We start from the raw sequence: 16656 nt of genomic DNA on the forward strand, positions 1-16656 counted from the left end.
CCCTGTCCCTGATCTAAGAGGGCCATTATTCAGTTTTTTTAAATTATTGAGTATGATACAATGCTTTTTTTCCCCCTTTAAAATGTCTTTTTATTTATTTTGAGAGAGAGAGCGTAAACAGGGAAAGGGCAGAGAGAGAGGGAGAGAGAGAATCCCAAGCAAGCTCTGTGCTGTCAGCACAGATCCTGATGCAAGGCTCAAACCCACAAACCATGAGATCATGACCTGAGCCAAAACTAAGAGTCAGAGTCAGTTGCTTAACTGACTGAGCCACCCAGGTGCCCCAGTGCTTTTTTTTTTTTTTTTTTTTTTTTTTTTTTTTTTTTTTTTTTAACTGAGGGAGATTCTCTTCTGCTCCTGCTTCCTCTCCTTAACTTTTAAATTTTGAATAAACCTTATATTCCTGGGATAAACCTCAGTTTGTTGTGAGGTATTGTCTTTACACGTATTGCTAGGTTCAATTTACTAGTATTATGTTGAGGATTTTGCACCTACATTCATGAGGATATCGATCTGAAGTTTTCATAGATGGTGTTTTTCTGGCTTTGGTGTCAGGGTAAAATAGCTTCTTAAAATTATTTGGGAAGGGTTCCACCCTTTTAAATTCTCTGGGTAAGATTGTGTGGAATTGGATTTATTTCCTCTTTAAATATTTGGTAGACTTAACCAGTGAAACCATCTTTGCTTGTAGTTTGCTTTGTTGGAAGATCTTAACTACAGATTAAATTTATCCAATAGATATAAGACTATTCATGTTGTCTCTTTCTGCTTAGTGATTTTGGTAGTTTGTCTTCCTTCTCTGTTGCCCCCAAGGAGTAAGTCCATTTCAAATATGGACACAGTCCAGAGTATTTCTTATTAGCCCTTTACAGACTCTGAGTCTGTAGTGATATTTCCTCTTCTGTTCATCATATTGATAATATGCTTATTTTATCTTTTTTTTTTCTTGATCAATCTGGGTAGACACTTAAACGTTTTATTAGCAGCTTTTGGTTTCATTGATTTTCTGTATTGTGCTAGTTTTCAGTAGCACTGATTTTTACTCTTTATTTCCTTCTTTTGCTTGCTTTAGGTTCAGTTTGCTCTTCTTTTTCTAGTTTCTTAAGGTGGAAATTTAGTTCCTGTTTTGATATCATTCTTTGTTTTCTAATATAAGCATTTGATGTGTACGTTTCCCTCTCTCTATGGCTTTAGCTGCCTGCTTCAGTTTTTGACATATTTTAATTTTCTTCAGGCTTAAAATATTTCCTAATTTTCCTGAGGCCACCTCTTTGACTCATGGGTTGCCAGAACTGTGCTTCTTAATTTCCAAATATGTGTGATTTTTTTCTATGTTTTTCTGTTACTGATTTCAAGTTTATTTCTTTTATGGACAGAGAACATAATTTGTATGATTCTAATTCTTTTAAATTTGTTAAGGCTTGCTTCATGACCCAAGATAGAGTCTATCTTGGTAAATTTTCCATGTGCACTTGAAAAGAATGTGCATTCTGCTATTGTTGGGTAAGATCTTCTATAAATGCTAATTAGGTTAAGTTGGTTGACATTGTTGTTCAGGTTATCTCTATCCTTGCTGATTTTTTACTGCTTTCATCTATTAGTGTGAGAGGAATATAAGCCTTCAAGAATGATTGTGGATTTAGAATTCATACTTCTTTCCCCAACATTTAAAAAATTTTGACCTACTGTCTTCTGATCTCCATGGTTTCTGATGAGAAATAGTTATTTGAATCATTTTTCCTTTGCATATGTCATTTTTCTCTGACTGTGAGATATTTTATCTTTGGTTTTCAGCAGTTTTATTATGATGTGGCTGGGTAGGGGCATAGTTTTCTTTGAGATTATATTGTTTGGGATTATATTGTTTCTGAATTTGTAAATTTATAGCACATTTGTATGTGCTGAATTTGTAAATTTTCAGGACATCCAGGAAGTTTTCAGCTATTATTTCTTCATATTTGTTTTTCTGTAATAATGTCTTTCTTACATGTTTTTAGGACTCCAGTGATACAAATGTTAGACCTTTGATACTGTATGGGTTCCTGGAGTCTCAGTTGACTTATTTTTTCAATTTCTTTTCTTTCTGTTGTTCAAATTAGATAATTTCTATTGATTCACTGTCTTTAAGTTCACTGACCCTCCTCTGTTATTTTCATTTTGTTATTAACCCTATCTTGGCATACCTGAAAATGCCCTCCCTCTTCTCCCCTGTGAAAAGAATGAAACCAGACCAGAATCTCAGTAATGAGAAAACCTATTTGTGGATATCTGGTACCTGGCTCTTGCTGCTGTTTGCCAACAAGAACATCCTTGCCAAATGACCATGGAAAAAGGGCAGCTCAACATTTTGCAAGCTAGTTACACACACACACACACACACACACACACACACACACACACAGCTAGTGGTTGCCAAATGTGTGAGCCCACACTCTGAGCCAGCTCTTCTGCTGTAGGCACTGCGTGGGTTGAACCTAGACACTAATTACCCTTGTGCCTGCCCTTACATTCCCCCTCACTCCATCCAAACCACTGATGTGAGTCCCTGTAGGAAGACTGGGCAGGATGTATCCTTTCCATCTCTGGCCTGGAAACAATCTGCCAGAAATTGTCTAGTCTCTCTTCTATGTAACTCCTCCTTAAGAGAAAGTACAGCTAATTTTACCAGGGTTCTAATCATCTGGATCACTTTTATAACTAGCAGAAAGAATTTTGGCTGTTTGGTGGGGAGAAGTGAACAAAAATCTTATTCAAAGAATGGTCTTCTTATCTGGGAAGTCTGAAATCTGCCATATGATCTTAGTCTCCATGATAATAATGGTCCTTCCTGTAGAACCAGAGTTCTCTCCTCATGGGCTATCACTATTGGTTTGCCTAACCAGATTCATTCTCTACCTTTAGGGGTGGTTGGGTGTCAGAGAGGTAGAGGAGGGAATTAGTATTGTTGAGCGCTTACCAAGCAATGGGCAATGTTCTTTGTGTTTTACATATTCATTTATTTAATTACACATTTGATTTTTATTTTACACATTTCATTCTCTGAACAAATTTGCCAAATAGAAACAATAATATCTACATTTTATAAATATGGAGGTGGAACGAGAGTAAGTCCACAGGTCAATAAGTGGCAAAGCTGGGATTAAAATGTACCTGGCTCTCCAACACATGCCCTTTCTTCTATATGCAGCTTTTACATTAATTTGGTGATATTTAGGAGGATGTGAATCTCAGGGAAATACATTCAATGCATCTAAAATTATCTGACAAAAGATGTGACTCAGGATGGATCTGAGCCATAGTTTGCAAAGATTGTCAGAGTTCATGCCCATTAAAGAAAAGTCCTATGATCAGATAACCTGTCATTGCTTGGTAAAAACTGCTCAGCTGCATTAAATGAGGCTGCAATAAAAGTCAGAGAGAGAACAAGTGGAAACAGTTCCAGTCCATGACCATGGGGATGTTCAGGTGGTTCAATGATGATTACATCTGTGCAGCCTATTCAAATATTCCAAGTGTTGAGTATTTCTAAGTACCCGGCTCTTTTTTGCAGGTTATTGCATTTCTCATAACAGCCCTGAGATGTAGGTTTTCTTGCCTGGGCTCACAGCTAATAAGTAGCAGATCTGGGATCAAAACCTGAGTTTCTACCAATCCTGAGTTATTTCCTCTCTATTATATTGCCTATGAATTGTGCCTTAAAACAATGTCAGTGACGACTCTTTTCCTAAGCGATCTGAGACTACTGGGCTGCAAAATTGATGAGAGCCAGTTTAAATCTCACAGGGAGATTTTCATGTCTCAGTCATATTAAAAAATGAAATTGGAATTATTGGCCCTGTAAAACAGGTACCCCTAAATGCTGTATGGAAAACTGGTCCCATGAGATGTTGTGGGAAAAAAATAAAAGTGCATGGGCACTTGGGTGGCTCAGTCAGTTAAGTGTCCAACTTCAGCTCAGGTCATGATCTCGTGGTTCGTGAGTTCAAGCCCTGCATCAGGCTCTGTGCTGACAGCTCGAAGCCTGGAGCCTGCTTCAGATTCTGTATCTCCCTCTTTCTCTGCCCCTCCCCCTGCTCATGCTCTGTCTCACTCTCTCTGTCAAAATAAATAGACATTAAAATTTTTTTAAATAAAAAAACAAAAGTTCCATGATGAGCAAATGAACTTATGACTCACTGGCTTAAAAAAATATTAAATGAACTTCACTGCAGGACTTTTCAGAGCTTTTGATATGCTAATGTGCAACTGAAGAAGGGAAATGGTATGCAGTGTTTCTCAAACTTATTTGGCCATGAACCCCTTTTGGGAGGCATGCACTCATACATGAGCACTGGGATATGCTGCTCAGGACTTTCTCATCTTTCTGTGTAAATCTAATTGGTATGTTGAGCTGGGACAGTCCTGTCAGCACATGGAAATTTCTAAATATTGCCCTTAACCCTTTGTTTCCTTGTGTGGCAGAGTCCAGGGCAGCTGTCTGCCCAGGAGGAGCAGGCTGAAGTCCTCTGATTTCCCTAGGTTAGCCAGCCAGTTACCTACTAGGTACACAGGTAAGCTGTGGTGGACATGCTGGGAAATGTCTAGGTGTGGAGAGCTGCTTGAAGGGAGGGTGGGTAGAGCTTTAAGAGATAGCATAAACCCTGGAGGATGCAGGAAAAAAGGACAAGAAGTGTGTGTGTGTGTGTGTGTGTGTGTGTGTGTGTGTGTGAAAGGAAGACTCCAGAAAAGGGACTAGTGAATCTGAAAACAGGCTTTATTTCTTTCAAAATGCCCAGAGGTTCACCTGCTTCTTTTCTTTTCTCTAAGTGTGGGTCAGGGAGCAGCAGCACCCGTATCACCTGTGAGCCAGAAATGTAGCATCTCAGACCTTACCCTGGAAAAGCTGAATCAACATCTGCATTTTTCATGAGATGCCCATGGGATTCACATGCACATTATAATTTGAGAAGCCCTGCTTTAGGTCACATAAACATGCCTCCTTCCCCATCCCCTCCTATGTTCCAATCCAAATGATTTAGCATGGTTTGAGTAAGTGTGCTCTGTGGGGGTCATATCATATCAGGCTTTAGGCTGGCCTTGGGGTCCTGATTGTGGAGTAAGAGAGAACTAGCTGAGGGCACTGAGGTAACACCTATTCACAGGTTTGAATGGGTGACTTCACAGGAGGGGGACCTTAAAGGCACATTAAGTCTGTGAGGAATCAACTGCAATCAATATTTCATTCTAATGATGGAGCTTATTCTGGGTTTTACTTAGGACTTGGCTCATTGGGGTTGGACGGCAAAATGAGCTAGGAGTCAATGACCAGCTGCGTGCTTTCGTTCTGCCGCCAGTGGAGTGGGGCCGATAAGCTCTTTACTGTGGTGTTGTGAAAGGGCTGAGGTAACGTGTAGTTCTGTGAGAAGAGCTTGTCAAAGGCTGTGCGACCAGCTTGGCCTCTGGGTTCAAACTGATGCAGTAGGAGAAGGCTAAACAGAATCCTGTGGTGAAACATTACTGGCAGTGTCTCCATTCTAAAGATATTTGTGGGAAGTGAAATCACCTATAGTAATTAATTTGATTAGGAGAGTCTGTATTTATTTAATTTATTTTAATTTTTTTTAATGTTCATTTATTTTTGAGAGAGAGAGAGACAGAGAGCAAGCAGGGCAGGGGCAGAGAGAGAGAGACAGAATCCGAAGCAGGCTCCAGGTTCTGAGCTGTCAGCACAGAGCCTGATGCAGGGGCTCAATCTCACGAACCACAAGATCATGACCTGAGCCGAAGTCAGATGCTTAACCGACTGACCCACCCAGGCACCCCAGGATAGTCTGTATTTAAATCACTGTGTTCGTTAGAGCATTAACTCTGGTGGGAGACCATTTGACTCCAGCTCGACTACTTGCCAGATGAATAACCTTGGGCAAGTTATTTAACTGCATCAAGTCTTAGTTTCTTTGCCTGTGGAATAGGGGCATAGCTTTTCCTGTGATGGTCCAGAGCTTTGATAAGATAACACATGCAAAGGGGGAGCTCAGTGCTTGGACCAGAACAGGTTCTCCATAAAAGTTTATTTCTAAAGCAGCAGAGGAGTGGTGGTAAGAGGCTCAGGGTCCTTGCAGTTTGCCAATAAAGGGCTGGAGGGGTGGGGTGACATCATACTTCCTTTGCCTTGTCAAGAAATTATTTTCTTGGGCTACCTTATCTACTGACAACATTTCTGCCAAGACTCTTGCTCATCCCAACTTCCAGGTAGTGGGTACAAGCTCTAACCAAGCTCGATCAAGTATTTATTGTGTGCCTATGACACGTTCACTACTGGGGCACTATGCAGAACACAGACACACACACACACACACACACACACACACACACACTCACTCACTCACACATATATACACACAGTATTAAGACATATTCTTAATGCAGATATCCATGTGGGAGGGTAAATCACATACTTAAAACATTGGAGAAAGCATTTTCAATAGCAGTTATTTCTCTAGTTGGTTGATGGGGTACAACAGTGAACCAAACAGATGAAATCGCTGCTAATGGTTTACCAAGGGCAGTGTGTTGGGAAGCAGTCTTCCCTGGCAGGACACCCAGGAATTTTTCTCTGATTTGGTGGTGCATGGTGATAATAAAAAGCACACTGGCTTTTTGTAGGTTTAAGTATTGTTTTTAAGTTCCCAACAGACAATGCATTTCCTTATTGCCTGTTCCTGGGGTGAGCTGTTCCCCTGCCTTCACTCTTGATGCTCCACTGCTGTCATTCTGCTGTAGTGGGAAAAGAAAGACAATGGCATATGTCAGAATAATGGCAGAATTTAGTGTAAAGTCATTCAGTAAGATGAAGAAAAATAAGCATTAGAAGGTGAAGGAATAGGAAAAGGGGGTAGGGAGGCCATTATTTTTGATTGGGTGGTCAGGAAAGCCATCTTTAAATATATGAATATATATATATATATATATATATATATATATATATATATATATATAAAACCTAGGTTATATATATATATATTACATGTTATATATATATATATAACATATTTATCGTCATATGTTGTATAAAAAAGGTTGTATATATATATAACCTAGGTGTTATATATATATATATATATAACCTAAGTTTTATATATATATATATATATATATATATTACATGTTATATATATATATAACATATTTATGGTCATATGTTGTATAAAAAAGGTTGTATATATATATAACCTAGGTTATATATATATATATATAACCTAAGTTTTATATATATATATATATATATATATATATATATATTACATGTTATATATATATATAACATATTTATGGTCATATGTTGTATAAAAAAGCAGTCATTCATATTTATTAAGTACCAACTCTGTACCAAGCACTGTGCTGAGTTGAGATCACTGTGCAATAGAGTTTAAGAGAAGGCGCAGTTGGTGTGTGAAGGCACTAGGGGAGTCATCAAAGAAAACTGGGGATTGGATTGTGAGTAATCTCAGCTGGGCATTCACATGAAGCCCATGTCTCAATACTGTATTTCCCACGCAGTGCCTGGTATAGTCATGAGCACATAGTAGCCACTCAATAAAAACTTGGTCAAGCCTGGTTACAATCTGAGAGAAATATTGGCTGCTTTGGGCACAGTATGCAGTTGTCATGGATATACATATAATCTCACCAGCTGGAAAGAAGAATCTATTTTGCACTCCCTCCTTCAGTTTGCATAGCATTCAACCCCCAGGAGACCATATTTATCCATATATCCTCCCAAACACAGAAACAAATTATATATCTGAGAAGAGGAGATTTAGAAGGCAAATTATTCATTTTCTATTAGTAGCTAAGAATCTCTTAATTATTACAACTATCTCCTACAGAAGGTGGAGACAAAGATGGCCACTGAAGGAGTGATCCATGATTCTGTTCCTTTCCAAGTCCACTTCATGGACATCACTTTAGCATAATAGGCAAATTCAGAACACAAAGGCCAGAACAGTCTGATATGCATGACTGGGTGTAAAGAGGAGATTAACAGCTCATTAACAGTCCCAAACAAAAGTATTTTTCTTAAAGTTAACTATTGCCTTTGTTTTAACAATTTGCTCAGTTTCAGAGGTAGCTGTCATTAATTCTTCCTTCAGATTCTCTTAAAAGGACTGTAAACTTTTTCTCAATACTATAAAATGCATCAAGCATGGAATGCAATGAAATAAAGGAGTAGCCGTGGTGAGTTTTGGAAGGGAGAGTAAACTGTAAGGAAAGCATTAAAAAATTTCAGTGTTTTCATCTTGAAACCATCCCCATATGTTGCTGCCACTCAACACAGGGACCTTTGATTCTCCATGCCTGTATTCCTACATAAAATATTCCATGCCATATTTCTCGAGTGAATTGATAATTTACTTCCGATTTTTAATTTTTATTAACGTTATTGAATTCGGTGGTGCCACTAATGTAAAGGTAACAACTGCCTAGAATCTTGAATGTGGAATTGTGAAATCACAGAGCCAATCAAAAAATTTAATTTATAAATCTATAGAAGTGATACATGTGCAGAATTTAAGAAGTCAAATAGAACTGTGGGTATATGGCTTATAATGAAAATCAGCAATCCTCTGCCCTAGTTTTCACCATGTTTCTGAGTCTGGCTCTCCTAGAGGCAGATACTTTCCAACTCTTTTAGAGATTTCTACCACTTTATATCGGAATGGTGTTTTATATTGCTATTCTTGCTTTATGTATTTTAGAACTTAATATCATCTTCAGAGAGGATTTAACTTTCTTATACCACATCTGACATCCACTTCTAGCACCAGCCTCCCAATATCATAAAGTTGTATAAAATTTTTGGTTAGGTCAGTACCCAGGGCTTACATTATTATCACTATGTGTTCACATATTGTTTATTACAATTATATTTTCTTTCTTGAACTTATTGTTTTTCTCAAACCTAGTCTTGTTTTCATGATTTTCTTGACTTTGAATATAACTATCATTAATTCTTCCCACAAATTCTCTGAAGAGAATTGCCAAATTCCTCTCAGTATTAAAACACATCAATTCCTTTTCTCCCTAAAGAAATTTCTCAGATGATCTTTGTCATTACTGACTTTTTTGTTCTACCAATTTGTACTACCTATTTCTATCAATTGATAAGAGAGGGATGTTAAATCTCTATGATTGTACAATTATTTATTTCTCCTTTTATTTCTGCAAATTCTGCGTCATGTATTTTGAAGCTATTAAAGAAACAATCATGATTGCTATGGCTTCTTTTTAAAAAAAAATGTTAATGTTTATTTATTTTTGAGAGAGGCAGAGACAAAGCATGAGTGGGAGAGGGGCAGAGAGACAGGGAGACACAGGCTCCTGTGTCCGAAACATGCTCCAGGCTCTGAGCTTGTCAGCAAAGAGCCCGACGCGGGGCTCGAACTCATGAACTGTGAGATCATGACCTGAACCAAAGTCAGACCCACTTAATTGACTGAGCCACCCAGGTGCCCCAGCTATGCCTTCTTAATGAAAGAACTATTATTGTGGAATGAGCCTCTTTATTTTTAGTAGTGCTCTTTATTATGAAGTCTATTTTACCTATTATCCATGAAGTCACTTCTGCCTTCTCATACACTTTTTTCTCCATTAATTTTCAACTTACCTGAGTGTTTATATTTAAAGTGTTTGTTGCAGGCAACATAAAGTTGAGGGGCGCCTGGGTGGCTCAGTCGGTTAAGCGTCCGACTTCGGCTCAGGTCATGATCTCACGGTCCGTGAGTTCGAGCCCCGCGTCGGGCTCTGTGCTGACAGGTCAGAGCCTGGAGCCTGCTTCAGATTCTGTGTCTCCCTCTCTCTCTGACCCTCTCCCATTCATGCTCTGTCTCTCTCTGTCTCAAAAATAAATAAGCATTAAAAAAAATTAAAAAAAAAAAAAAAAAAAAAGTTGGGTCTTGCTTTTTAAAAACCCATTCTTACAATCTCTACCTTTTATTGGAGTCATTAATCCATTAACATTTAATGCAGTTATTGATGATGTATTTAATTTTGCAATTTTATTATTTGTCTTCTTTTTATCCATTTCTTATTTCTTTGTAACTACTTTCCTACTGTATTAGAATTCCATTTTATCTTCTGACCTTACCTATATACTTCTTTGAATCATTTAACTTTTCACTATCTACTTAGAGTTAATGAATTAATATTGTACCACTTTACATAAAATGTAGAAACCTTCAACTGTATAATTCTATTTTACCCCTGACTCCCTTCCTCTATGGTATAGTTATCATAAGTGTTACACTTTCATACATTATAAATGCTACAAGATAATGTCATAATTTTTGCTTTAAATAGTCCTATGTATTTTAAAGAAACTGAGAAAAAATGATTTTTTTATTTAGATATATATATATATTTTATTCTCTACATTCCTTCCTAAAGTTTCAAGTTTCCATCTGATATCATTTTCCTTTAGCCTTAAATAATGTCTTTAACATTTCTTATTGTGCATGCCTATTCATGGTTTTACTTAAAATTTTTTTTAATCTGAAAATGTCTTTATTTTGCTTTTATTCTTGAAGCATATTTTCATCGTATTTGAAATTCTAGATTGTCAGTTTTGATTTTTCTCCAGCACTTTAAAGATAACTGTTGTACTGTCTTCTTGCCTCTGGAGATTTTGATGAGAAGTCAATGGTCATCTGAATCACTGTTACTCTACATGTAATATGTTTTTTTCTGGTTACTTTTGAAAGTTTCTCTTTATTTTTGCTTTACACTGATTTGACTCTGATGACCTATGTGTGGTTTTCCCTATATCTTGCTTAGGATTTGTCGATCTTCTTGAACCTATAAATTTATGTCCTTTGCAAAATTTGGGAAGGTTTTGGTCACTATATCTTTAATTATTTTTCTGTTATGTCCTCTCCATGGTTCATGAATCTTTTTCTCTCCCTCTTTTTAAATTCATTTCTCCCTCTCTGTTCTTTAGGTTGGATCATCCCTGCTGATTTTCTTCAAGTTATTCTGTTACACCACCTAGGGATTTTTTCATTTTCTATTTTTATTTTCATTTCAATTCTAGAATTTCCATTTAGTTCTTTTTTAGTTTCTATTTATTGGCTAAGATTTTGTATTTTTTATTCTTTACAAACACATTATCCTCTCCTCCATTAGGCTTAGTTGTAACAGCTGTTTTTATAATAGCTGCTGCTAAAATCTGGATTTGTGTGCTAATCCAATATCTGAATCATCTCTGGGTTGGTGTCTTATAATTGTTCTTTTCCTCAAGGCTAGGCCATATTTTCCTGGTTCTTTGTTTGTTGAGTAATTCTTAATTGTATTCTGGAAATTGTGAATGTCTGGCTTTTTTTTTTTTCCTTTTTACATTCCTCTAAAAAGTATATATACTTTTGCTTTCCAAGCGGTTACTTTCTTTAAACTCAAATATAAACTCTGTCTCCTGTGCAGCAGGTCAAATATTTGTTCAGTTATTATTATTATTATTATTTTTTGTCTTGTTTTGTTTTGTTTTTGGTTGGATGGCTCAGGAGTCAGCCAGACATTTGGCCAGAGTTTTTATACAGAATCTAGGGTTTCTCCTCTCTGAATCTCTTTCCCCAAGATTTCCCTTTCACTTTAAGCAGCTGTTTGCCCCCAACTCTGTTCTCTGGTTCTTTAGGTCAGAAAGTTTGTGTGTTTCTATCAGAGTTTTAGCTGTTCTGTGATTCTGCCGTCAACTGGGCCGGAGGCTAAAAGCTGTAAATAAGTGATTTACCTTATGCTATTTCCTTCATCCAAGTTTCAGTGTCCCTCCAGAATCTTCTTGCTTTTGACCACTTTCCAGTGTTTTCAGGCAGATTGTTTTTTGTTTTGTTTTGTTTTGTGTTGTTGTTGTTGTTGTTTTAAATTTTTCAGAGTTCACAGTTTTTATTTATGGAAAGGTCAGGTCTGGTAGGAGCTTACTAGTCATATGAGAAGCAGAAGAGCTTTTTGTGGATTTTTTTTTTTTGCATCCCTTCTTTATCTATTTGCTTGTTCTTTGTGTTTAATGTTAACGGTTTCTGGAAATGTCTAGTCCTTCATCTTTTGTTCCCGTTTAAGACGTTCTGTTTGCAAACCATTATTTTCAAAGGATGCGTTTCATCATAGAGTGATCAAGCGGGGATTGGCTATGTTGGGGGGGTGGGTAACTTCAAAATATCCTTTTTTCCCTTGAGGTCATTCAACTTTTCTGGGGAACAATCTTTCAATTTCCTATGGTAGGAAATCTGCTCGGATGCCTACAAAGTCAAGTTGAAGACGGCTCTCAGGGTTCGGTATTTAGACTTTTAATGAATCCTTCCATTTTTAGCTCAGTAGTTTTGCAATCTCCCTGGATCTGTTTCTTCAGAGAGTAAAACTTTCCAACTTGCGTTGCAGTGACAGAGGTAGTTGTCTGGCTGTACAGGTTGGGAAAGCTACTCTTAGGATCCAGCCATTCTTTTTTTTATAAATTTTTTTTTTTCAACGTTTATTTATTTTGGGGACAGAGAGAGACAGAGCATGAACGGGGGAGGGGCAGAGAGAGAGGAAGACACAGAATCCGAAACAGGCTCCAGGCTCTGAGCCATCAGCCCAGAGCCCGACGCGGGGCTCGAACTCACAGACCGCGAGATCGTGACCTGGCTGAAGTCGGAGGCTTAACCGACTGCGCCACCCAGGCGCCCCTAGGATCCAGCCATTCTTTAATCAAGGTTTCAATCAATTCTTTTGTTTTCAGCTCCACCTTCAGCCTGAACTCAGAGGTTCCTGGTGACTCCAATGTCTTGGGCTTTTCTGAAGTTGTATTAAAATTGGATAACTTCTTGTTGGCTCCTATGTCCCTTCTGCCATCCCCAGGCAGTCTTGTTTTTGCCTTTTCCATTCTACTAATTCGAGTTACCATCCATCCTACTTCAGTGTGCCACAATGTTATTAAAATATAGTTGTTGTTGTACACTCTCTCTGCACATGTACTCCATGTCCTTTTGTGTTTATGCCTCTTTATTCCCTTACTTTCATTTTTGGTGGCATCTTTGGAGGAAGGTGGTGTTTTTGGAGGAAGGTTTTGTTACTCATAAAGAGTGAATCAATTATAAAAGAGTAATTTGAGGAGAAAGCCTAACTTTTCTTTTTTTTAATGTTTATTTATTTTGAGAGAGAGAGAGACAGGCAGCATGCAATCAGGGGCGGGGGCAGAGAGAGAATCCCAAGCAGGCTCTGTGCTGTCAGTGTAGAGCCCAATGTGGGGCTCAATCTTAGAAACCGTGAGATCATGACTTGAGCTGAAATTAAGAGTCAGACGCTTAACCAACTGAGCCACTCAGGTGCCCGGAAAACCTAACTTTTCTAATAAATAATAAAAACAGACTTTTCATTGTACGAGGTTGAAATCTTAATCAACCAAGAAAAACACGATAGCTTACTCTTCCAGCAGGAGAATCAAGTAGAGGGTGGTAGTGCTTATGAATGACTTAGAATCATGGAGTTTCTGAGCCATAAGGGACTTGTAGGTTTTTTGGAACAGAAGATTTCACACTTTTTTAGTGGTGGTACTCATTTTTTTCTTAAATGAAATTTTACTTGCACCTCAATATATAAAACAAAAAGTTATGATTTTTTCCCCCAGGCATTTAAATTTTTTCTTTTGTAAAATCACTGAGCTCATTCCAATCTCTTTGGGATTTCCCAGAGCACAGATGGAAAACCATTGTTTTAGTGGTGACATTTCACAGCGCTTTAGCCTAAACAGTGTGCTCAACCTTCTCTCTGGTATAAGAGCTTCAAGAACGTTAAGAAGCCAACAATACGGTTAATTAAACTGTATTGAGCACGCACTACATTTGGGGGTAATTATGTTATGGGTTTTACACATAGTATCTCATTTAATTCTCAACAGTGTTATGAGGAAGGCATGATGATTATTTCCACATGGTAGGTGAGGAAACGGAGACTAAGGTCTTGTTCACGAATACACAGCTAGGAAGTGGAAGAGCTGGGACCCAAACGCAGGTCTGTCTGACTCAAAGCCCATTTACTTAACACATGACACCAGGCGTGGCCTGGTGGGCTTTGGTCCCCATGGTGCACTGTGTGTTGTACCCAGCGGTGCCTCCCATTTGTGGCCAGGGTATAATGACCGCACAGGTTACAACAAAAAGCAATGCGTGTCTCTAATCCTCAGGCAAGGGCAGCTTCCGGATACTCCACCTTATTCTGCATCAGACTCCTGTTCTCCTCCGCAGATCAAAGGTGAGTGCCATCTGCCTCGCGCACGCCTTGCAGCGTCCCTCTTCTTGGACTCTGGGTGGTCAGAAAGAGAGCTCTTCTCACCTGTGTGTTCCCCCAGGTGCATGCTGCCCAGCGGTGAGACCTGCAGCCGGGAGGACTCTAGCTACTTTTCTCCACTCCGCGGCTGCACCTGACTCGCTGCCTGCGCAGCTGCCGCAGAGCTCGCGTGAAATGAGCAACTCTGCCCGCACCCACAGCGGCGTCCACAACTGCTATCCAGGCTCCGGTCATCTTACGACCCCCCCGGACCATTGCGTGTCCTGCCGTCCGGGGATAAGCCGTTCTTACCATCAGCAGCCTCTGTGCCACAGCCCTGGGTAAAGGGCAAGATATTTAGTTATGAAAGACCTCAGAGCAGCCAGCACCCCCCGCAGTGCCGGTAAAGAATGAACAGTGGCGTTCTCTCTCCAGGAGATGGCGGTGTTGAGACATATATCAGACACGGCAAGGCCCCAGAGCTCTCGGCTTTAGGCCGTCTTTTAACTAACAACCCGCTAAACCCAAAGTCCTCGTTCGATGGAAAGTGAAAATGTCAGAAATAGAGAGAGACATTCTGAGTGATGGAGAAACCACTATTTACATTTGCAGTCTCAGCTAGAATACGCAAGTAATTTGTGAATTACTTAACACATAGAGTCCTCAGATAAATATTAAGCATGAACTAATATGCGTTTTAATTTTCTCTCTTTTCCTTCTTCTCCTTTTTTTCTTGTATTCTTCTGAATCTACAGAATGGCAAGGAGAGTAGAGGTCATCAAAAATTGTAGTGAAATTCCATGTGAAAAAAAATGTCAGGTGTAAAATGGATACATATTTTATATACTTATATTTATAACTATACTATAACACTATCTTGTCTATACTGTATTTATATATAAGTTCATATATTATATTTTAACTTCTCTGTCTCAATATCTTCTCTGCCTTTGGAAACATTGGCAGTTTATTTTTCAGGTAGGTGAGTCTCCCATCCATTGGATATTGGGAAACTAAGTTTCAGACTCGCGGGTTTCTGGAACAGAAGCTTGCTCTTTCCACTCATGCACAACCTAGTGTTGCACACCAGTAGGGCTCAAGGAATCTTAGCTAACTGGAATTAGTCTTAAGAAGTCTGAGAGAAGACACCTGGGAAATTGAATCTGCTTTAACGAAACATGGAGAGCACAAACTCCTAACCTGCATTTTGGGTTCTTGATTTTAGAGCCTCGTTGCCACCAACCAAGAAGAGGAAGTGCACACAGGCGCTGGAGGATTCCGGGGACCATCAAGTGTGGGCCCACTGCTCCAGACCAAGTGAGCCAACCCGGGGCCCATCTCTGCTTTCGCCATTAAGATGGGGATTTTGACCAGTCTTGCAGTAGCCCTACAGGATGATTTTCTCTCTCATAGAAGGGCAAGGATAGGAGTTTCTTTCTTTCCTTTTGACATACAGTTTCGTGCAGTCTTCGGTGGGGTCATGTAGGTCCTTCTCTCCTAGGAAGAGGTGCCATTGTCTCTCTCTTTGGTGGAGATGAAATGCCGGTCCTTTCAATTTTAGGGGCAAGGTTCTGATTTAGTAGGCTTGAGGTGGGGTCTGAGATTCTGCCATCCGAACAGGCTTTCAGTGTTGACTGCTCGTGGAGGGTACTCTGGGAAGCAGACTTGGGAAGATTTCTCCAGTGGGGCAGGAAGGTAGAGAGCTGAGCTCCTCTAGCATCTGCTTCAGGTTAGCGGCTCCCAAGTAGGTCTTTGAAAATTTGTAAGATCATTTGCGAAGTCTTTCAGCAGACTCATATGATGCCCAAGTGGTGAGACTACCTTATTTTTTGCCTTCTACAATATGTGACACATCGTGTTTCAAGCTTAGAGACCTTTTCAAGTTATGAACAAATTGGGGATTTGGAGTCTGAAGGCTTGAGCTTTCAGAAGAGATGCTATGGCACTTATCGGGTGAAAGGAAAATGCTCCATGCCAATTCTGTTAGCCCCTGTAAATAATCAGATGTAGGCAATGTGAATAGAACCCCGGATTCAGGGAACATCTCTTTTATTCCCACATGCAACAGCTTGACGGGAAGGTCAAGATTTCTGTCTTCCAGCTCTCCCTCCCACTATTGTCCCCCAATTCCAGAGGTTTATACTGCCCTGAAAGGTGATGTGGTGGCTTCCTCACCTGCTTGAGTTGCTGCCTTTGTCTTTCACAGCCTTATGACAAGTGCTGGTCCTCTGTACCCATGGAGTGCTGGTGCTTTCAGGGATGGCTGGCCACCGCTCCAGCATGGGCTGGAGGGTCCTTCAGCCAAGGCCCACAAGGGGCCATTCCCTGGGAGTGCTGTGGCAGAACTGTGCTGGGTATTGGCCCCTTGCATGAACCAGACCTGTC

At 39.4% G+C, this 16656-nt stretch overlaps 1 protein-coding gene across 1 annotated transcript in view; it reads left to right on the plus strand.

Moving 5' to 3' along the window:
* Positions 1 to 16656, plus strand: part of MYRFL (myelin regulatory factor like) — a 126550-nt gene that overhangs the window by 35545 nt on the left and 74349 nt on the right. Inside the window, exons 3-5 of the mRNA XM_047867337.1 lie at positions 14189 to 14256; positions 14354 to 14612; positions 15497 to 15588. Coding sequence (XP_047723293.1) covers positions 14189 to 14256; positions 14354 to 14612; positions 15497 to 15588 — 419 coding nt within the window. The remainder of the gene's footprint in view (positions 1 to 14188; positions 14257 to 14353; positions 14613 to 15496; positions 15589 to 16656) is intronic.

Source organism: Prionailurus viverrinus, chromosome B4, assembly GCF_022837055.1.
Source record: "Prionailurus viverrinus isolate Anna chromosome B4, UM_Priviv_1.0, whole genome shotgun sequence".
Taxonomy (NCBI): domain Eukaryota; kingdom Metazoa; phylum Chordata; class Mammalia; order Carnivora; family Felidae; genus Prionailurus; species Prionailurus viverrinus.